The sequence below is a fragment of the Pholcus phalangioides genome, unplaced genomic scaffold, assembly GCF_987345545.1.
Source record: "Pholcus phalangioides strain wild (caught in Gottingen) unplaced genomic scaffold, Ppha-v1.0 ptg000042l_1, whole genome shotgun sequence".
Classification (NCBI taxonomy): domain Eukaryota; kingdom Metazoa; phylum Arthropoda; class Arachnida; order Araneae; family Pholcidae; genus Pholcus; species Pholcus phalangioides.
In genome coordinates, this window is record NW_028301628.1 from 33,301,636 (window position 1) to 33,325,666 (window position 24,031).

A 24,031-nucleotide genomic window follows, 5' to 3' on the forward strand; every position below is an offset into this window, starting at 1 on the left:
TATACATTATTGAAAAAGGACGATGTGCTGATTATATTTACAGTTCGTGTTACTGGTCCTATCCAGAAAAGTAAAAGCTGTTATCGGCAGTCAAAGTCCACGAAGGGGGGGGGGGCACACACACACAAACACCAAATACTAATCGATTGAATCTGAAGTGGTGAAAAAGAGCAATCTTCGGTAAAGTAGATTTTTCCTTCTCCCCAAATACACGTCAAAAATCACGTCTTCTTCGTCGACAGATGAAACAACCATCATCCAATCTCGAAGTATTCTGTATACACAAGTCATATCGCGGGCACCAAGTACCCAAGAGTTTTTTTGCCCGATTTCATACTAACCAAGGAGGTATTGTCAGCTACTCCAGTGATTCCCAAACTCTTCCATCAGTGGCTTCCTTGCCTATTACTTTTTTAGCCGCGGGGCTCTCCATGATAGTTTGAAAAAGTACCACTTTGTGGTGCTAAATAGACACACATCAACACTGACAGTTCACCACGACGCCTCGAAGAGCCACAACACACACTTAGGGAAACACTGAGCTGCTCCAATTACCCCCCTCCTCCCCCCCCCCCCCCAGTCGAGTAGCATGGATTTTGATCCAAGTGTCATAATTGCCGTTTAGATGTTAATCTTCGAATGATAAGCACTCGCTACTCAAAAAAAAACAAGTTGTTTGTGTACTAAAGAAATTTTTTGGTACAAAGATAACGATGAGAAACGACTCTGTGGGCATAAAATTAAAAAGGCACTGTGGAAGAAATTTTGCAGCACAAAGATACGAAATTTAGAAACGATGTGACGGCATAAAATTAAAATTATGATGTTGAAGAGATTTTGCGGTATAACGATACCAAGGTGAGAAACGATGTTGCAGATGTGGTGGCATGAAATCAATGTGATACTGTTGAATAAATTTTACGGTACAATGATATCAGGGTGTGTGTGTGTGAGAAACGATGTTGCAGATGTGGTGGCATAAAAAATGAACAATCTGTTACAGCGCAAAAGAAATATTTTGAGGAAAATTTTGCGGCACATTGATACCAATCAGTAGCGTACACAGGATTTCCTCAAGTGGGGGTTCAATCTTTTTTTTTTCACCTGGCAAGAGAGGGGGTTACTGTTTTTCACTGCAAAATTACACCATAAACTTGGCTCCTCCTGGGGTAGGTTAACCCCAACACCCCCCTTTGCGTACGCCAATGATGCCAATATTGCGACCTGAAAGTAGTTCGTACTGAAATAAACCAAGGAGCCCTGCATTATCATGGCTGACAAGACACGTGTGGAAAGAGATCACAGTCATTATATTAATTATTTTTCTTCCCGGCGAATGTTCACAATAGCATGCGACTTAATGATACTCGCCAAAAAAAACATGCCATAAAATAAAAGATTTTTTTTTTTTCGCCAAACCGACAGAAATCGTGAAAAGAGAAAAGATAATTGAATATAGATACGTGAAAAACGTTCAAGTGGTAACTCGATAGTAAAACAAACTCTCAATATAATGTTCGGTTTGATATCGTTGGATTACCGATAGGAATCTTCTTTCTTTAGAGAATGGTATTTAACATTTGATTTTTTGAAATGTTCTATTGGGAAATCAATTAAAACAACATGCAATCCGTTATCGAATGAATTGAAACTTAGAAGGCTATTTTTTTGAAGGATGAAAAGAGTTTTCGAGAACTATATTTTCTGGTGACGGAACAGTAATAACAAGTAAGGACGTATTTACTCTACTTCTTGAAGATGCTTCATAACATAATTTCATTGTCTGGTGCTTTCTAGAATTGTTTGAATTGGTTATTACTTATTTCAGTGAAATAAGTAATAACCAATAGTAATATGCAGGCCTGTCCCAAATTGTTTGCACAGCGGATATCTGTTAAAGCATTGACTTCAGAAAGATGCTTTCAATTACAGAAAGTTTTCAAAAAACGCACAATTACTTAAAATCAAAAAAAAAAAAAAAAAAAATTTGAGGAGTCGTATTCATGAAAATAAAATTAACTTTGATATCTTTATTATAATGATACATTTCTCCAGTCCAATGTGTGCCATAACATAAGCGTTTCCCTGCACAATCGAAAAAAAAACACGTGTGTAAACTGTAATATCTCAAATGTTATTTCTGGGGAAAAAAAGCATTTAAAAAAAACCACACACACAGTCCCCTTGTGCTAAAACTTCTAGTTATTGAAGTGTAGATCGCACTCTGAAAAGTAATTTGCGAAAAATTTCATGTTCTTGAATGCGATATTTATCGAGACATTAAATATAAAAAAAAATCACCATGTTTTTAGCAACTCATCACTGTGTTGGCAACTTGTTATTAATCAAAAGTTGCCATTTTTAGGGACTGTACACAAATAGAATGAGTTCAACTATTTTATTTTTCTATTCACAATAAATATCAATTACACTTTTTAATAGTAACAGAATTTATGCAACTTTGAATTTAATTTACATTTCGAAATTTGCGACTCACACCCTCAATCATTAGCGACAATTGCTACATCAAATTCAGACATCTCCGTTAATATCGCATTTAAAAATATGTTGTATTTTGTTTCTTTTTTTGTAAATTACTTCTCAGAGCCGCATTTACATTTCACGTAATGGACGTTTTAGCACACAGGGTCTACATAAAAAGTTAGTTTTTCTATTTTTTTATATATACGACTCATTGAAAAAAATCATGCGATTTGAGTAACTGCACATCATTTGAAAACTTTTTGTGACTAAAAATATGTTTCTAAAGTCAACGGTTGCAGAGATATCCGCGGTACAAACAATTTGGGATAGTCTGTATAGTGGTTTATTTTGAACTTATGGCCCAAACATAGTCGAAAGTGACGCTTTTAAGCTTTCGTAGCCAATTTAGGTACTATCGAGTAAGAGTGCTATTAGGTGGAAATGATACAAAAGACCCTACTACAGGGCCGTCTTAAGAGCATCATGAGCCCCCTGGCCAAATGATTTTTCTGAGGCCCTACGTGGTGAATTTTCGGAAATTACAACCCCCATTTCATTTTTGTGAGGCCCCTTTTCTCTTGAGGCCCCCGGGCCGTGCCCGGGTGGGCCCATGTGGTAAGACGGCATTGCCCTATTACTAATTTCTTATATTTAAAGTATTCCTTAAAGTGTCTTATGCTTTATTATCAATGAGCTTTTATTCATCTGTAGAGGGAGGGCATTGTTGATTTTTTAAGTTTGAAAATGTCGAAATTCCTAAACACGTAGATCATGAGTAAAATCATAGTCGCAAATGACAGGTTCTTGGAATGAATATTGGGTGATCAGAGTAATATACAAATCACTGATAAAAACAAATCGCTTATAAATTTTTTTCACAAAACCATAATGAAAAAATTTTAAGCTGGAAATCGCTTTAAACGGGGGTATCCCGATAAGTGTTAGTGAAAGATGGGGCCTTGAAAATAATTCGTACTAAGTGGGGGAGAACGTTCTAAGAAGGCAGTGGCATCGGAGTCGGAAGTGTTGTGGGTGTTCGAGCACCCACGGTTATTTATATCATGGGTCTGAACACTTAGTGAATTGATGAAGATCAAGAAAGATGAGCACCCACAAGTTCGAAATACTTCCGACGCCCCTGTTATAGAGAGGGCGTTATAAGCGGAGTCCACTGTATTTTAGCATGACATGGGAAAAAACATGTTATATGCGATGATGTAATAAAAAGAATTGTTGCATATATCTTGTGTTATTTTTACCTATTAGCACACACACACACATCAATCAATACCACCTAAATAAGCCGAAAGCCCGAACGTGTCACTTAGGCTTATGCATTCTCTGCCATAAAAAGGAAAAATAACAGTTTTATTGTGTTGTATCCATCTATACACACATAACCACCCGGGAACCTCTCGTGGGGGAGGGGCTCGTGATTATAAGATTTGATAACATGATTTCCAAGAAGATGTAAGTAGGTAGTAGGCAGGTACCTCCAATTTAGCGGCTCCACAACATCACTTTTTCAGGGAGCCCCATGATGCTATTAAGATAAGCCAGTTCAGAATGAATCATTACTGGATGAAAAATACACGTCCCATCGACTTCCTTGTTTTCCCCCATTGCTAATGTAATCGAATATGGTAATGAATATCATGTTTTAATTTCAACTTTTTCAATTGATTTTCGAAAGAGCAAGCTCTGATGAGGAAACATATTGATGGGCGAGAGAAGTGCCAACTGCGCTTTGACTATAGTGAATGGAAATGAAGACATTCGTTTCGTCGAGGACGATGAATCTTCTTCTGAGAAGCAACCACCGAAGACAAAGGTAAGAATTTTGTCAAAACTTTTCTCTCTCATTATCGTATTCGATTCGTGTCACTTGAAGTGTTATTTTATCGGATAATATTATTTATATATCAACACCTAACCATGTTCTGGTTAGGACCGCTCTGTCTCAACGCAGAGATATAAGCAGGTGGTCAAAGACCTGGGCCATGTTGGAAAATATTTATCATACCCCAGCAGTAACATTTTGCATAACTATGGGTCTCGTGAAAAGAAATTTACTTCTTTCTTGGCTGCCCCGCAACACCGGTGGGTCCATAAAAAATTACGCAAATTTACTTTGTTAGTTGATCAGGTAATGGACTCTAGCCTACTTCTTAGAAAATAATTTATTATTTTGCTATGTATACCGTATTCAATTGATATTTCAATAAATGAAACGGATCAAACCCTTCATATATCTAGGGCACTCATTTTTAAAATAAATGAGACACTCTTTTCAGAGTTTAAGGTACTTTTTTTCTGCAAGAAGTAAATTGACGGAGAAATCACTGTATATCAGAAAGATGCTAAATTTAAATTTAATTGAGTATTTTACAAAAAAAAACGGAGATTCAAATTATTAAAGTTGGCATGTTCTGAACTGTGTGCAGTTTCAATAACCATCAGAAAGCTTGAAACTTTGAGGACGTCTTAATGTTTCGGAAGCTTCACATATCCGAAATAAAGCAGGCAGAACCCATTTCACATATAAGTAAATATGTCCATGTAGCTGTAAAAAGGGCTAAAGACGGCAGAAATTCACTTGTTATGTTTATAAAATTCTAAAAATTAGCTCTGAAAATTTTCTCATCCTAAACCCACGCTTATGAACATTTAAAAAAAAATTTAATTTTTTTTTTGGATACGGGATGTCTGATAAATGTAATGTAATGATAATATGAGTATGACATTTGATGGGTTTAGCTTCATTTCTATCACTTCATTATCGTGAGAATTTTTTTTTTTTACCTTTTAAAAGCATATTGTCTCTCCTCCAAAAGGTTTCAGTTGCAATGCGACCACAGGCTACAACGATTGTAGAGGCACCACAGAATCCAAACGAAAAGGATGGATCGTATGCAGAGATTGCCAGTCCGAAAACTCTGGTGATTGTACTTTACTTTTCTATCAAAACTGAAGTTTTTTGCAGGGTGATTTTGAACTCATTATATAAACTTAAAAAACATCTTTGTGACAGAAACCAAAGGATGATCAGGGGTGTCGCGAGTTTGACAGAATCTTTCGCCCTTGTCAGAATCTTTCATGAGCCAGAGGTACAACAGAAACCAGCGGTACTGGTTCAAACTGTACACGTTCTGGGCTCCATTGTCTAATGACAATTTAAGCCAGAAAATATGCGAATATGATATACATACAGTCATTGCGATTTGCGATGTATGACCGCAGAGCGTATTGCTACCGTAAGAAATCCCCCATCGAGTGGTTAGTGCACCAACCATCTGGCAAAATAGGTACTGTATATGAAAAATAATGGTGAACGCTGCCGTTCGAATTCGGCAATAAACTGTAGGTCCCGGGCTAATTCGCCCTCGTGTGCAGAAAATGACCGTGGTGCGACCAAAATGATTAAATTCCCATTTAAAGAGCCCCCTGACTCAAAATTATAAAAAAAAAAAAAAAAAAGACATAACCCATTGTCACATTATGTACATCATTAAAAACATGTCACATCATTATTGTAATCAAAGATGATAAGTTAAAGATTAATGTAAGAAATAACTTCAGAATTAGTGAATGAAATAATTTCAGAATTAGTGAATGAAATAATTTCAGAATTAGTGAATGAAATAATTTCAGAATTAGTGAATGAAATAATTTCAGAATTAGTGAATGAAATAATTTCAGAATTAGTGAATGAAATAATTTCAGAATTAGTGAATGAAATAATTTCAGAATTAGTGAATGAAATAATTTCAGAATTAGTGAATGAAATAATTTCAGAATTAGTGAATGAAATAATTTCATAATTATTGAAAGAAATAATGAAAATCTTCACAATGTTTGGAGTTTCTGTTAGACTGGAAACAATGACCCCGGGACCACCATTCGCCCAGCCACAAAGATGCCACTATATCTGAGAGAGATTTCAAGTATGCTTACCAAACAAAGAATTAAATAGTGCCAGTGAATTAATTAAAACCAGTGAAGTAAATAGTGCTTAAATAAGAACGTTTTCTATTCTTTCCGTTTCGTTTCAGTTTGCTATATTAGAGTTATGAAAGTTCGTACAATGAATTCAGAATCAGTCTTCACATTGGCTGTTATGAGTTAAACCCATTATTGTTGACGTTGATCTCTAATAAATGATGATGTCTTTTATATTGAGATTTAGTTAGTTGGAGTTTATCATATCAGGTGCGCTGTAAGCTATGATGAAACTATATATATATATCTCACACACACACAAGTTCATTCAATTGAATTCTTAAAAAATGAGAATGAAAATAATGATGCATATTCGAATCATTTTCTATCAGTTTTCCATGAATGATTATGATAAAAGCTATTTTCATTCATGGACAGATTAATGATCCCCGGTGAGAAGAATAAAAACGAACTTGTTCAAATCCATGATGATTGCCACAGCAAAGCAAAAAAAAAACTTGAAAGTATTATCTCTTCAGCCCCTTACACAGAACACACTACGATACTACTTACTTTCACAATTACTATCAGTGAACACAGAAAATATACTTTTTTTCTCTTCCCTACGAGTTTAGAGAGCTACTGTTAGTGGAACAGATAACATGCGCATAATGGCTCTCTGAATGATAACATTTTCTTATCGATGCGAATTTGTTTCGTGTTCAGACGGAAAAAAATAGCAAAACAGCACACTAATCTTCAGAAACTGTGGGAAATAGTGTCCCATTGAATGAATCATTTTCGTATTAATTTCTTTTAAGGGGTGCCACAGCCTCTAGGGCTTCAAAAAAGTCACTTCAATTTCCAAAATATTCTTGATTTTTACCATTATATTTTTGCAGTTGATTGCATATATTTTCAATTTGATTGCAAATCAAATGCAAAATTTTCGTGACAATCCTTCAATCGATTCTTTCAAAATAAAAAATAAAAAAAGAATTATAATGTGAATGTAAACAAGAAAAAAAAAACATTTTGAGTGCGATTTTTTTTTCAAATTGCAGTTTTTTGAGCTTGTTCGTAAGATTAAAAAAAACAATCAAAATAGCTGAAATTTTGCGGGAATATTTATACGACACGTGTTAATAGAATAAACCCCAAATATGGATATCTTACCATTTGGTTGGAATTTTATGAACTTTATCAGTGTCCTCTACAAGTTTTAAGTATGAGATATGAAAGTTTGAATCTGAAATGTTTCATGACTCTAATCGAATAATCATATAGAAATACAGTGGAACTTCGGTTAACGAGCAGCTCGGTTAGCGAGCAATTCGCATAACGAGCAAATATTTTGTGCTTTTTTTATTTATTGTCACGTTTTCACAACTAAGCTGATGATTTTTCGCTTTCGTGCCCACACATACTGTGGAATTGTAGGTAATATTCTCCCCTACAGTGTCCGGTCAGCGTCCCTCACTGGAAAAATTGAGTATGGCTATTATACGAAAGTAGATGTCGCATTGTAATCGCGAGTATGCGCGCTTTTTTTTAATACAAATTCTGCTTGGCCAGGATTTGACCATAGACAAACTAATGGACCTCCATTGCATGCAACAGCAAGAGCTTATATTGAAGGGATCTTTTTCTGAGGAAGAGAGAAGAGTGAGAAGTCCTCACTTTTCAAATGTGATTGGAGAAATGTGTAAAATGTGGGAATCCGTGCAAAATTCTGTAGAAAAGTACCAATGAAATAGAAGCACAGTAAAGCAAGCAATAAATCTATCCAGCGACAATGCAATTTCCCATCTCCGAGAAATTCTAAAAAGGAGGCAGAAAGCAAGTGTTATTAGATACGTTCTTTTTAAAATCACACAAAAAGAATAAGAATGCAAAACAACAGAGAGTCCGTAAATCGTCCAACACGAGATAGTCCTCTTCTCTCTCGTTGTTTAGAGTAAGCCGCTGTGGTGGTCGAGTGGTTATAGTGACGGACTCGCGATGCGAGGATCCGAGGATCCGGGTTCGAACCCCACAGTGGTGGTCGGCTGAAGTTGGTTTTCTGTGGTTCCCAACTTCAAGGCGCAAATGCGAGCCGATCTCCCCGTTAAAAAGTCTCGCCACAGAGAGCAACAGTCCTACAACGATAAATCATTCAATCATAACACTTCACTCATAGTTAGAAAAACTGGTGGCAGATGGCAGCACTACACATAACAAGCATTACAGAGAAACAAAAAACTTCACGTCAGGTTTCACTACACGCACATTCCCGCATGTGCCGATTCGTTGGGGGGTGTGGGCGGGGTGCATGTGTGGTGTAGCAGTAGTAGGTAGGGCCTCCAAAAATGGCTCGGGGATCCATGATGTTCTTAAGTCAGCCACCTCGTTGGGCAGTTTGCCTGTTGTGGCGTTGTATTTGTATTTAAGTTAATTTGTATGTATTATGGCATGTTTGTTTATGGCGTTATTACATTATATATACTGTACATATTTCACTTGAAAGCTCTATCTTTCCGTGTGTGGCCTTGGGTACCTGTCGTGGCTCCCCCTTTCTATTTGGGGCCCTCTTTTAGAGTATCCCAGGGCCACAAACGGGCCACATGGCATCAGGTTGATATAACATGCACAGAAAAATCATTTCACTGGAACTTTTGCTGTCATCTATCGAATAAAACTGTTATAATTTTCCTATTGAAGCTGCTGACCGGCTTCTGAATAGCGTAATAAAGTAATAAAAGAAATATTGTATCATATTGATAATAATTTAAAAAGAAATAATATATACATAGATTTATTGAATTTACTAAAAAAGTTTTATCAGTTGATATTTGTATACAGTAATATAATATCAATAAATTTCTTCAAGCGCAGTCACCAAGGTTTTTCTTGGAGTGATTGAGGTCAAAGATGGCGTATTTAGAATTAAAATATGCCCTCACAAAACTAAGAGCGTTTCTTCTCTGTGAGCGTACTAACGTTATTTTATTTTACAAAATCATTAACCGTTAAAATTTATTTCAATTGTTTTTCAATATAGCTCACCAATCAAAAAACATTTTACCAATGCAATGTCAACTGAAAAATCATATTAGTTTTATTTGGTAGGTGGCAGCAGATATTTTTAGATCAACGCGATTTATGTTATTAACATGTTAGATTGCAGTGGTTCTTAACATGGTGCCATATGGCCCTCTAGCGTGACTGGGATAATCTGGGGGTGGAGCACAGATGAAAATCAGACGTAGGGGTACCATGACAAGTACTGAAGAGGGCCCTCAGAGAGAGGTGATAGATTTGAAGTGAATTGTGTGTGGTGGGAGAAAACGTTAATCCTTTGTGAATCCAGCACAGCATGGAACCAGGACCATCTAAATCCGCAGGCCATATGGGCAGGGCCAAGGCCCTCATATCTATAGCGGGGGATACATGATGAGATCTGGTACTACAATTTCTGGATGTAATTAATATGTAAGCTATTACTTATCTCCAGCAAAGTACAGGTGACCCTATAACACTTTTGCAGTGCCATCTTAATACGTGGACACACCCTGGAACGGTCCGGGGGCCTCAAGTTTGAAAGGAGTGCTCTGGATAACGATGTTTGGTCAAAATTTTCGAGAGCTTCAATATGTGAATAGCATACTAGACAGGCATTTCTATCCAAGTATGGGGCCTTAGAAAAATTACTGTACCCGGGGGGGGGAGAAGCCGATGGGACTCTTAAGACAACCCTGCACTTTTCCTGAGGACCCATGATGTTCAGACGCCCTCCCCGCAAGAGGGAAGTTCACTGATTTCTAGACCAGAATAGTCGCGGGCCAAAGTCAATATCTTTGAAAATTCATTGGCTCGTCCAATGTATGTAAATGTGTATAATACATTAAAATACATATAATTATTATTACAGTCGGGCCTCCCGTATTCGCGGGGGTTACGTTCCGGGGGTGACCGCGAATACGGAAATCCGCGAATAACCGAAACCATAGGTTTTTTTTTGTATATCTCGCTTATTGACCATCACGAGAAAGAGCAGGGTGACGCAGAAGTAGAAGGGAATGTAAAAGAGGGTGCAGCGAGATTGTTGGCGATGTTTTCTGAAAGAACATTGTGATTTCTGTTTGCCGCTTTTTCTGTTGGAGTATGTATGTTGACAAGGCTTCCTCTACCAATTTTTCTACATGTGAAGAACGTAAAATAGAGGGATCTATGTCATGAAAATAATCTATTACTGATTTGAGCTTGCGAATCCCTTCCGCTATGTTACTTTGTGGTGAATTTGTCTTCTACTTCTTTATCTCGATCTTCTTCATCTGGTGCTGCTTCAGTTTCAGGGCCAGTCAGCTGCATTAACTCCTTCCTCCTCGGTCAACCCAGTATCAAAAGAACTTTGAGAATAGCATATATTCATTCTCAAGGTACCTCCTGACTTCCGGAACGAAACACCGTTTAAACCAATCCAGGAAAAGTTTTTTCATAGCCTTTTTATTGTTCGTCCAAAATACTGGGAGCTTTGGCTTATCCTTCCCTTCAATGCTCACGGATTCGCAGATTTGAAAATTTGCGCAAAACAACATGGAAAGTCTACTTTCCTCAAAACCAGGAGCTCGCTTTTCTTCTCTTGCTTAACTTCTTTGTGGCATTTTCTTCCAAAATAGTGCAGTTTCGTTAGTGCATACACCTGCTGAGGTGCATAACCCTTCTCTTCAATAATTTTCTACAGTCTTTGGAAACTTTCTAGCTGCCTTCTGATCGGCAGAGGCTTGATCGCCAGTGATTTTTACATTGCTTGATCCGAATCGTTTCGCAAACCTATGAAACAACCTTTACTTGCATAAAATTCTGATGAAATCGCCGTTTCACCAGCCTTTTCCTTATGGAAAAATAAAATTTTTCACCTTTTCTGTTATAATATTACAATCAACTGGAATACCTTTTTGTATCAGTCTTGTATCCACAAAAAACAGCATTTTATGTACGAGAAACACGTGGATCCCGTAGGCGCTTGCAAAGTTTTGACTGCCACGGGTGCAGCTACAGCCAGGGCTGAATGAATTTCAGATTCCTTTTTCTTGATATATCTCACCGTTGATTCATTGATTCCGCAATGGCGGACCACAGCAGGTATTGACTTACTTTCGTCAAGTATATATATAGTCAATATATCCAATTTTTCTTGTCAAAAGTTTTCACTTTTATTTGTCTTTTCAAAGCATTATTAGTAGCACTAGAAGAATGAGCCATCCTAAACAAGCACAACTAAAATTTTGTGAACAAAACACGTGAATGACGATTGCTGAGTGCTGTCAAAAAAATTTTTCAATGAAGGAAAAAAAACCGCGAATACGGGGGGCTGACTGTATTGCATTGTATTATTGATTAAATGTCGTTCTTATTCGTCATTTTTATGTGAATGAATAATTGTGGAACGAATTATATCCGTGTTGCCATTATTTCCTATGGGGGAGTTTGATTCGAATAACGAGCGATTCGTATAATGAGCACGTTCGCGGAACGAATTGTTCTCGTTAACCGAAGTTCCACTGTACTGTATCGCACCATCCAGTGTACCAGAAATCGCACCATCTCACTCTCATTCGTTTCGCTCCCATCAAAGTTCTCGGTATATAAAAGCATTTCTTGGAATAATTGTGTTATAAAGCCACACACAAATAAACTTTTTCCTTCCGAATCAGCTAAATTTACCTTCTATGGATCCTATGTATACGTATTTGAATTTCATGTGAGACATGGTCAAAAAACATACAAATTTATATCTTATTTATATTGTATATACATAGGCGTAAACTTCTATAGGGCCCATGGGCCCGAGCCCCCCCAACATTTTTGAAGACGCGGCTCAGCCCCCCCAAAAATTCGTATGAATATGGCTTATTCATTTTGCAATGATGAAAAATTTTTTTTTAACCAAAAGTTGTCCTAATTATGAATTAGTTAATGGAAACAATCTGCTCAAAATTTTAGTTCTTTTAAAAAATCTGGATGGTCTTTGGCTTTCTTGTTCCATGACAATACGTTTATCTCATTTCTTCCCTGCCGTTCAATCCCCAATTGCACCCTCCATCGGTTCCAATTTACTGCCAGAAGGCACGGCTGAGAGGAAGATTCTTTGAGGTGTTGAGGGGGCTCTTTCTTCTTTGCCTGTGGCAAAAACTGAGTGTCTCTTCTTTTGTTCACTGCGACCGGAGGACGGCCATGGCGCCGACATGAAAATAAGCCCAAAGATGCATGGTGGGGGGGGGGGGGGAGGTTGAAAATTGGGAAGCAATGATATTGAAACCGAAATAAATTACACTCTATAAATAATAGGTGCCAGAACCTAGAGGCTGAGGCCATTTGAGCACCCCCCTCCCCCCCGCAATAAATTTTGTAAGGGGACTGAGCCTCCCAGTAATTACTGCTGAAAAAAACCATTGTGCAATGCATTCTCCCTCTCCTTTGTACACGCTTGAGTCCCGTATATGCGGGAGGACCAATAACTTTTTGGCCCCCCCCCCCCCAATGTTTTTTTGAAAAATATTGGGGAAAAAAGCACATTCTAAATGCCCATTCATAACAGATCTTGAGGACCGATGCCGAAACATTTTTCAGGGGGGGGGGCTCAACCGCCTTACAAAATTTTTTGGGCTCAAATATCCTCCACTCCTAGGTTCCGGTGCCTTTGAGGGGAATCAAATAAATAATAGTAAAATAAAATTAACACACAAAAAAAAAAGAAAATAAGAAATGAATGGAAAATTTCAAAGCCCCCTGAGCCGGGTACCATTGCATTCTAATACTAGGAATATGAAATTTCCTCCTTATAAATCAGGGATTCTCAAACTATCTACGTTAGCAGCACTCTTATATAGAAATTTTAAATACGGTATTTCAATAAATGTTGGAAGAGAGGTTAAAAGGTGAAATTTGCGTTCCCCCCCCCCTCCCCTCTGGTCCGGCACCCTAGACATTTGACCCCCCCCCCCAGCCCTGTTTCCAGTACTCCTAGGTAGCCAGGGCCGGAACTAGGGAAGAAGGCAATTTTCACAGGCGGAATTCTTGTGGGGAGTGCTAATTCTGGGGGGGGGGGGGGTGGAAGAACGAAAAATATCGTTTCGATCGTTTTTTTAGTGGGGAGAGGGTGAAAAAATTACATACTCTTCCCTCCCTCCACGACTAAAATGATCCTGTCTCCGTTGGACCGGGCTTTTGGACAGATCTTTCGCGAGGACCCCGATTTTTTACAGGGAAGTGCTTGGACCTGTCGTAAGCGTAACTTGTATTAAGTCGTATGTTAAGTGCATTAAGTCGTAACTTGTATTACCTGTCGTAACTTGTTTTAAGCCAATGGGATCGAGACTCCCCCCCCCTCTTATTAATTTCGGAGAGCTGGCTCAATCTTCCCCCCCCCCCCAAAAAAAAATCGCATGGACACGTTTTCCACACCTAGACTCGGAATAATCACGTCACGTCAGTACAGTGAGTTTCGGCCTTTATACGAAGCTGTGACATGTTAAAAAAAAAGTGGCGATTTTTCCACAAACACTTTTTCCGGCCATTTTACAGGATGCGACCTCTATTTATCGGAAAATACTGTAATTTTTTCTATGTTCCATTGCAAATTAAATTGGGGAATTTTTCTAAAAAGGATGTAGTATTTCTTACTTATGTTATTCAAAAAATTGTGTTTATTTCAAAATGAAGAATTATTCTCAATGTTTTAATAGGGTTCCTCCTTTCCCGATCAATTATTTTTTACGGACGAATTTCTATTTGTCCAGCCGGTGACCGCAAAGAGGGGGTTTTACATACCCTGTTTACGTTCGCAGCACTGTTAGAAATTTTAAATATCTTGCGGCATCACAGTCGATCTCAAGGAGGCATTTCGATGCTTTCCCCCCCCCCCTTTCCCGACAATAAAATGATCTTCACTCCTAGTTACAGCCCGTCCGTGGCATCTAGTGGCGTGTTTCCCGGGGGGGGGGGGCACTCAGCGAGCTATAAGCACGGCCATGGACTCCCACATACTGGAGAAGGGCTTCTAGCCTGGGATCTTTGGCGGACTTTTAATTCCATGTATTTTTTTTTTTTTCATGATAAAGGGGCCGCACCTTCTGCAGCTGACAAAGAGCATTTCAATAGGGTTCAGTTTCGGCTGCTTCAATGCAGGTTTACTGAATACAATCACCATTTCCTAATTAGAAGGACGGGGAGTGTATAGCGTGTCGCTTATGTGGGGAATATGTCACCTGGAGGCATCCGTCCATATGGGGACCCCCCTTCTGATCCTGAAAACTACATTCTTCTTGACGCCGCCGGTCAAGGCTTTAAAAGCTTTTGTGCTTAATGGATGGCCATCCCTGAAGGACGCCGACATAGATGATCCTAATTGGAATATAAAGAAATTACGGTGGTGAAGAAAAATCTAGACGAGGTTTGTGATTCTGCAAAATAAGAATAGCTGTGTTTGGAGCCACTTGAAGTAAACTCCTTGTTTTTCCACTGAAACCCCCCCCCCCACCCCCCACAAATGTTGAGATAGACAGTTCCACAGTATTTTATGGTTTGTGTGGACCACATTCGGTTGTGCACGTACAGTATAAACCTTCTGTTAGTAAAACATGTTGTATTACAAGAAAACGGAAAAGTTCCTCGTGATTCCGCACAGTTTCCTGACAGAAAAAGTAAGCAATATTAAATATAGTTACACATTTTTGATAAATTCCTGCATTTTAAGCATTTTCTTTAATGATAATTTATTCAGAATCTTCAAAAACAATCTAGATTTTGCAGCCCTCTAATACTTATAATCAATAAAGCGTAGTATAAAATAATTTTTTTTCTGTTAGACACATCAATAAATTAATAAAACTTACTATATGTCTTATTTTTTTCAATCATATTTAAAATTTATTTAAGAAAAATTTAAACTCCATTTTTCTTGCATACTTGTAAAAGTGACAATATTTGAATCGAGTTTTTAATAAGAAATTTATGCAACTAAAAAAATTATTATTTTTCTAATTTAAAACCTGATATATGACTCAATATATGAGAGTAAAATAAATCTTAAATAAGTGACATGTAATTTGATTTTGGGGGAAATATACACTGTATCATAAAATATAAATAAATAAATACGGGGCTTGACAAAAATCATTAAAAAATTTAGGCACCAGCCAAATTTTGTAAGAGCCAAGCATGGTTTTTTCACGAGAAAAGTATCTTAAATAATCTTTTTTCAACCTTTCTGGGAATTGATGACCCCCTTCCCAGGGCCGCAACTAGATACTTTGTCATCTGGGGCAATTCGGAATTTTGGCGCCCCTTGCATGTAGAAGAAGCAGTTAAAGGGTGAATTCGACTCACATTCTGGTCCAGCGTCCGGAGCACCAGACCTACCTGCTTTCTCTAGTTGTGGCTCTGCTCCTTTCCATGTTGGAAGACAATTATGAAATCGGAAAATTTTGAGCCATCACTAGATTCTGATTTAGCAATCACATATACAAAATTTTAGGCGCGAATACAGATTTTCCAGTCACCATGGTAACCTGGCACTTGGGGTTTGTCCAACCCTGGAATAAATAAAGATGCATATACTGTTCTAAATATATTTTTTGTATATAGTCATTTTCATGACCCCGCCCAGGGGATTTCGGGATTCATGAGATCTGGGGGATCCTGGGAGGATATACTCAGATTTACGGCATGACTAGATCTGAATAAATTGCCTATGGCGATAGACCGGAGTTGTGCTCGTTTCAATGAGAGAGAGAGAATGAAAGTATATTTTTACTTGGACCGTGATCAAACTAGAATGGGGCTCAAGGGCAAAGGCTACGCCCCCAACAATCAAATAAATTTTTGTTAATTAAATGCTTTTGGAAAATTGGCACCAACTCAAAAATTCTCTGGAAGAAATTCCGTGTACCCCCCCCCCCCCAATAGATTGGTTTTCTTGGGTAGCTCATGCTCAGGGGTATCCCATTCCAAGGGCGTAGCGAAGAGGAAGACTTGGGGGTCTGGTCCCCTCGTCCGAAATGTGAGAAAATGACCGAAAAAAGGGAAAAAGATGACCAAATCTATTGTTCTATCACTTTGGTCCCCCCTGCCGAACGAAATTTCTGGCTACGCCCTTGTCCCATTCACCTTGGTAACAATACATTAAATGATTGTTATACAGTCGAATATCCTGTTATAACGAAGTCCAAGAAACCGGAGAAAACACTTCGTTATAAAGAAATTTCAGATTGTTTGCATTGTTCCTATGTATACTTATTAGAGGGATTAGAAAACCATTCGTTAAAATGATATTTTCGCTGTAACGGTATTCGTTAAAACGGGATTCGCCTGTAATTAGAGCCCGAATTTTCCACTTAAAAAAAATGGCTAAATATGAACTAAAACTGAGAAAATATGTGCTAAAGAACAAATAACCAAGCAAAAAACGCAAATGCGTTTTTAAATGCATCTTTTCTATTTATCTCGGTGCATATTCATTTGCAAAAACATTCTCATGCAAATGATTTCTACATGTATTTTATTTAGGAATTTCTAGTTATTAGTACAAACAACATACATTCACTGACCAATTAACATCTTTGACTCTTGTCGCAAGAGCCTCCTAATTCCTGCTTTACCCAGGGCCCTGCCTGTATACACTTCAATTAATCGACGTTTTCACTTCGATTCGAACTCCCAAGTCTTTGGAAAACACCTTTTCTATCAATCGAATCACATAATTTTTCAACTGGTGAAAACGTGTCACTGAAATACAGTGTTTTACGGTTTTCAAAAACCCATCATGAAGAAACGTTGTAAGCGGAAAAACTAAGCGGGACTGACTGTAGTTTCTCATGCATATTTTTTACTGAAAAAGTAATAAAATTTAAGATGATTGACTGGTTCAATCAGGGCTGCAACTAGATGCTTGGTTACCCGGGGCAAGCGCGCATTTTGACGCCCCCCTTGTAATGTTGAAGGAGAGGTTTTAGAATGAAATTTGCACCCCATCCGGTCTAGCGCCCGGGGCACGAGACCCGCCTGCTCCTCCCTAGTTGTGGCCCTGTGTTCAATGGCTTTTGACAGGTACTGAAATAATTATTGAACGGGCTACGGTATGCTGATAGCCAGGGCTGTAACTGGGATTTTTGTCGCCCCCACATTCGATAATTTTGTAACGGTGTTCTCTGTCAAGTAAAGGACGTTTTACATAACGTTTAAATAACACTTTTTTTTTCTGTTGAATCTTGAAATGAATACCGTAAAAGTGCTTGAGACTTTAGCAACAGTAATGTTATGATAGTATTATAAGTATATTTCTTCTCAAGCATAAGATTTTGAATCAAAACGACAGATTTTCACAAATTTTTTTTTCGGAAACGTCTGTAAAAAAAAGGTGGGGGGGGGGGGGGTAATTTTCGGAAAAAGTTCGTTTTGCAGTACTGCTTTCGCATTTATACGACGCGTCGTATAAACGAGGTTCTATTAGAGCCGGAGCCCCCCCAACATTTTCAATAAGTTTACGCCTATGTGTATATATAGATACAAATATATCTTTCCGTTTCTTTTCAATAAAAAATAGGTCTATGCAAAGTACAAGCATAATACTTTTTTTATGTCTAGAAACGTTTTCTTGTGGGTGTCTTATTTTGAGAGCTACTGAATTTCACGTGTTCAGAGATTTATAAAATAGCACCAAATTACGAAAATCGGAAATAAAATTCGAGGTAAAAGCTATTCAACTTTGCTCAGCCAGATTTCGCCTTGCTAAGCAATATGTGTATAGATTACATTAGAATCAAGGCAAACTATATCCCAACCCTAATTAATTAAATAGCTTTGTTGATGAATTTTTTTCAATTAAAAATATGCTAACTACCAATTTACATACATTTTCGAAAAAAAATTGAACACGTTTTATGAGGATGAACCTTAGAGGGTTAACGGGTAAACCATGGACAGAATTCTGAAAATACGTGAAAAATAGAGAAGAAAGAAAAATTGAAAAACAACAAGTACACTTCGACAATAGAGGCAAACTCAAGCTTTTTTTCTTCACGCAGATACTTACAAAGAAAAAAAATGTTCTGGATGACTCGGTAATTAACTAGGTAGGTACCTAACAAACAGTCTGACTGCGTACCTTGCGTCGTGTTTTGAATTTTCAGTGCTGCCATCTATGACTGAAGTGTAATGATTGAACATCTGTACCGTTGCAGGCCTGTTGCTCACTGCAGCGAGACTTTAAAGGGCAGATCGGCTCGCATACGTGCCGCGAAGAACCGTAGAAAATTAACGTCAGCCGACCACCACTGTGGCGCAGCTGGGGTTCGAACCCGAGACCTCGCGTTGCGAGTCCGTCACTATGACCACTCGACCACCACAGCGGTAAAACAGAAACCTGAACCCATTCCATGCGAGCAATTAAAATAGGATGCCTTTTTTTGAAAAAAATTTAAGATCGGCCCGAATAAAATCTCTCGATTTTTGATGGCTCTCGAAGATTCTTGTAAAGTATTAACCACTTTCATACTTTTGTGAAGGACTTTGTTTGTTTGATTCCGAATTTTAATAAGAAAAACGCGTTGCTTGGATTGAATTTCGATCATCTTTCCCATTTCAATGCAACACAGACAAACGTTTATCTACAAGCCTGTGGGAGAAAATCTTTTTTACAGGGAAAATTAATAACATCTCACACCATAATTCACTAACTTACCAGTCATTAAAATTTTGAAACTCCTGTATTACTTTCCAGCAAAGTGCAATTATTCGTCACGAATTCTAAGAGGATTATTGTGTAAATGCAGCTATTTAGTTGGTTAGTAGCTGAATAAAACTGTTTTCATAAAATAGATGTGCAAATAATATTCATACATACATTTATTACATTTTAGTCACCTCTTATCTCAAGATTCACCACAAACAAATCGAAAGAAAAGAGTCGAGCAGAACCAGTTCAAAAAACCAGAAGGAAATCTGATCTCGTCCTTAATATTTTCAGCAGAACGCCAAGGTAAAATTCCGTTTGTGTGTGTGTGTGTGTGAATTCTCTTTTATGTTTCTCCGCGAGACATTTTTTATTGATAATAATTGACTCACCATTATTTCTACGTTTTTAATTAATACAGTTGAAAGACCACCTATTTCTTCTCTTCCTGACTCATATTTTTATTTCAGTTTCAAGAAAAACCGGCAAGAATATGAGAAAGTTTCGGGTAAGTACTATTCTTATAATCAAGAAACTTCATTTAAACCTTAATTAACACCTTATATTATTAGGTGAAATTTAATTATTATATGTATTAAATTTCACCTGCGGGAAAAAAACTGATGTTATGAAAATATTATGAACAATATTTATTTGAAAAATTATAAAAAAAATTTAGTGAGCTGAAATAAACCTTCAAAAATATGCACTTATACTGAAAATTCTTATGCATTTATGTGCATTAATGCTAGAAAAGGCCAAAGGCGGAGCACTTGATAGTTATAATCTGGGCTCTACTTATAACTATCAAGTGCTCCGCGAAAAACTTTACGTTGGAATCCCCTACACTTGGGTACCGTGAGACAGATCAAAGGTTCCACGAGACATTTTTTTGTAGTCTACAAATTCAAATAAGAAATAGAATTCCTCTATAGCTCTTGCGTTATTTTATCTGTTAAATAATTTATTTAATTCATAACATTTTATTTTACAGCCCGCGAAGATTCGACGTACAGCAACATCTTGGAAACACCTTCATTGCTTAAAACCTCGTCTTATGAGGCACGAGGGGAAAGTTATGGGCTCAGAAGTTTCGGTGGCTGTGACATTAAGCGGTTCGAAATCAAAGGCGAAGATGAAGAACAGATCTTGGAAGTGGTAAGTGAGTACATTGCAAAATTATGGTCTGAGTAAACGTTTAACTCATTTCCAATCGCAAATAAGCTCTGAAGAAATCGGGGAATTCTTTTAGAGAACTTCATACTCTTTGCTTTCTGAGTGTCTGATTTTATGAGAGAGTTTTTGAAAAGTCACAGGACTCCAACACGTGCACCTATTAACAAACTCGTATTTTTTTCGTTCATTTTTCAGCTATAATTTCAATAAAATGGAGCTCGTGAAAAATCCTAGCCAAGGGGACTTCAACCTTCCAGAAACGGTGGGCCAAATTGGAACTTCCCACGAATCCCACGGGCCACCAGCTCATGTAATTTAATTATATCTTAACAGAAGGAGTCAATGCCCCCCCCCCCCCTCCCCCGAGTTAAACAGGAACAAAAATAATATTGAAGACTTTTATTTATTCTAAACTCATTTCTTTTATTAATTATTAATTTCGATTACTTCTGAAATCATTTTTCTCCCTAATTCTCAAAACGTTCTTGATTAATTCTGAGATGAATTTTAATCTGAAATCACTTTAAATGATTCCTTAAATACTGAGAAATTGAATTTTCTGGATGTTATGCCGAAACGGATATTTGGAAAGAAAAGTGATTTGACCCCTTGCATATCGGCCAAGTGCGCTAACCAATACACCAGAGATACGCACTTTTCAATTCCTTATAACACGAATTATTCGCGTGAAGCGCTGAGTGGAGACTGAAGCCTCTCTTAACTACAGCAATTTTCGCCCAGGTGGCGTTTTGTATTAAGAGATGGTATTTTTTCGGCCCGAAATATACTAAGAAATTGAATTTCCGGATGTTATGCCGAAACGAATATTTGAACACACATTTTACACACCAAGAAAAGTGGTCTCCTCCGGGAATAACGCGTGTTATTCACACTAATAATGCGTGTTATAAGGAATTGAAAAGTATGTCTCAGATGCATTGGTTAGCGCACTTGCCCGGTATGTAAAGGGGACAAAAAAAATCATTTTTCTTTTAAAATATTCGTTTCGGCATAACAGAAAATGAAATTTCTCAGTATATTTCGTGCCGAAACAATACCATCTCTTGATTCTTTACATATTTATATCGGAAATTCTGAAATTATTTTCCTTCTCAGAGTACATCTTGAAATCATTTCTTTCAATACTTATGGAATTGATTGTGAAATAATTTCTATTAGAAATTACGAAATTATTTCTTTCATTGATGTGTAAGTTTTTTTTAATTATTTGTTTCAAAAATTCTAAAATCATTTCTTTCAGTAATTCTGAATTTTCATCAATTCTGGAATTATTTCTTTCATTTTCTCTAAATTTAGTTCTTTCATTTATTCTAGAATTATTTCTTTCATTTATTATGGGATAATTTCTTTCATTTATTATGGGATAATTTCTTTCATTAATTCCGAGAAGTTATTTCTTTCATTAATTCCGAGAAGTTATTTCTTTCATTAATTCCGAGAAGTCATTTCTTTCATTAATTCCGAGAAGTTATTTCTTTCATTAATTCCGAGAAATTATTTTTCATTTGTTCTAGAATTAATCTTTCCCAATGTTTTCATCAATTTTCTGAAATTATTTCATCAATTATCGGCTGGAAACGCCGAAAAGCTCCAAGTGCTAAAGGTAGCCCGTGAGCCATGCGTTCAAGACCGTCCTAGCCAAAGATCCCGGCCTCCAGAAAGAGGAGGAGGAGGGAGCAATAGAAATAGGATCCTCAGAATGCTGTCTTACGCCCTATTAAAAAGTTATATACTGATGGTAAAATTATTAAAAGTTATTAAGTCTGGCTATATTTGGGTATTTTATGCGTATTAATGTTTGTTTTTTTTTTTTCAGTTACGGCAAGTTGTCAGAAAATGTACTAATCCTGATCCTATGAAGAGGCCATCATCAACGGATGTTTTGGATCTTGTAGGAGACTCTTCTGAAACATCCTGACAGCCGGAAATCAAGTCACAACATAGTCGCAGAAGTAAACAAAGAAGAATCTCAAGATTTCCAATATATTCTAGACTGACTTAGTTAGACATTAGTTATTCCGTGTGAGAAACTGTCACGAAAATGTTCATTTTCATGTGAGCTGGAACTCATTCTACATAGACAGTGGGACATTTAGTCAAGGCCTCAAATTTTAGTATCATATATTCACCGACTAACCAAACATTATTGACTCTAGTCATGGGAGCGTTTTGATGCCTGCTTTGCCTTTCAATTTACAGTCGATATCTGAATGTGAGACAATTATAATTGAACATTAAAAGGGACTAACGACTCATTTTAGAAAACGACTTTCCACAGAGTGTTCTCTTTCCCAAGATGCATTTAGAAAAAAAATATATTTGTATATTATACCTTTTTGCAGATGACCTCACTCCTCATTGACAATAAATACTCATGTGTGCAGCATTATGATACTCGATGAATAAAAAAATTTTCATTCATCTGCAATTTTTGTTTTGATTAGATTTTGAAAGTTTCAGAATAACAAACAAAATAATTAAAATATCCTTTTAATTGATATTCACAGTGATCACAAGAGCCTGGATTATGCACTAAAGAGTGGAGAAGTTAGAAGAGCAAAAATATGCAAATATGCGCTAAAATATGTCAAAATATGCATTGAAAAAATCGTTAAAAATTCCAAAATATGTATTAAAACTGAGAAAATATGCATCGAAAACACCACTCAAAAAAAAAAAATATATATATATATATATAACGTGTTTTTGAAATGTATATTTTCTATTTCTTATAGTGCATATTAATTTGCAAAAAGCAAATTCTCATGCAAATGAACTTCTACATGTTTTTTATTCCAGAATTTGTAGTTACTAGTAGCTGTTCACACAAATAGGAATAAAAATTTACACTTTTGAGAAATGAAGTATTCCAACCCGCTAGTAACACAATTGAAAAGGTGTCAAAAAATGACCAATTTTTTACCTGAGATTTAAAATTTCATTTGAAAAAATACACACACACTCGTAGCAAGCAGAAAAGCACCCAGTTATAAATTATTTTGGCAAGAAGTTAAGTCGGCTATATTTCGCGGCTCGCTACATTCATTAAACTATTACTTAAAATACCGAATTTTCCGTGCTTAGATAAATTTGTGTGTGTGATTCAACCTACAATTATAATCTTTTAATTTTGATAGTATTAGTGCTATATGCTGGAGCTAAAATTCTCTAAAATGCGTGATTTTCATGGGAAATAAGGATGAGTTTGTCCCTCTTAATACATGGGCTACCAAGGGGTTCCGTGACAGCTTTTTCCTGGGCTCCGTATTTCAAATTTTAATAAAAATATTAATCAACAAAAATATTAATTAACAAAAGTATTAAGTAATGAAATTATTAATTATTAAACCTCATTAATTAATTATAACTCTCTCTCTCTCTGTGTTGATGCATAACATATGCAAAACAGGGAGAGCATAGGTGTACAAACTTGAAAAACAACATAGCAAGAAATCTATCAGGAGTTTATAGAGCGAGCTGCAATTAAAAATTATACACAATGGCGGTAATGACACATTTTGTTGGCATTGATTCAAAACAATATAAAAAAACATATGCGAGGTAGGAAATTATTGCATGTACAAAAAGATGCAAGGTGAAATTGTATAGCACATGCAGAACAGGAGTGTATAACATTTGCAAAAATAGGTACATGAAGGTACGCAAAAAATGCACTAAATAGGCAAAAGCAAGAGAATA

The 24,031-nt window shown here is 36.8% G+C and overlaps 1 protein-coding gene across 3 annotated transcripts; it reads left to right on the plus strand.

The window, feature by feature from the left end:
- The first annotated feature begins 727 nt into the window (after nt 1–727).
- On the plus strand, nt 728–22,758 carry LOC149064920 (uncharacterized). 3 transcript variants are annotated; one of them, XM_089255258.1, is made up of 8 exons: nt 732–1,569; nt 1,675–1,728; nt 4,178–4,315; nt 5,319–5,423; nt 19,323–19,441; nt 19,606–19,643; nt 20,130–20,293; nt 22,149–22,747. In XM_089255258.1, exons 3-8 carry the CDS (start codon nt 4,205–4,207, stop codon nt 22,248–22,250), a joined length of 639 nt encoding a protein of 212 aa, XP_089111384.1. In that variant the 5' UTR covers nt 732–1,569; nt 1,675–1,728; nt 4,178–4,204; the 3' UTR covers nt 22,251–22,747. The 3 variants fall into 3 exon arrangements, with proteins under 3 accessions (XP_089111385.1, XP_089111384.1, XP_089111383.1); XM_089255259.1 differs by having other exon boundaries at nt 728–1,728; nt 20,130–20,297; XM_089255257.1 differs by having other exon boundaries at nt 732–1,728; nt 22,149–22,758.
- Nucleotides 22,759–24,031: the final 1,273 nt, after the last annotated feature.

Bases quoted from the DNA above. Each gene is read 5' to 3' on its own strand.
- LOC149064920 (XM_089255257.1), top strand. From the start codon at position 4,205: ATGGGCGAGAGAAGTGCCAACTGCGCTTTGACTATAGTGAATGGAAAT. The intron at 4,316-5,318 runs GTAAGAATTTTG...CTCCTCCAAAAG, and splicing joins AGCAACCACCGAAGACAAAG to GTTTCAGTTGCAATGCGACC. The intron at 19,442-19,605 runs GTAAAATTCCGT...TTTTTATTTCAG, and splicing joins ATTTTCAGCAGAACGCCAAG to TTTCAAGAAAAACCGGCAAG.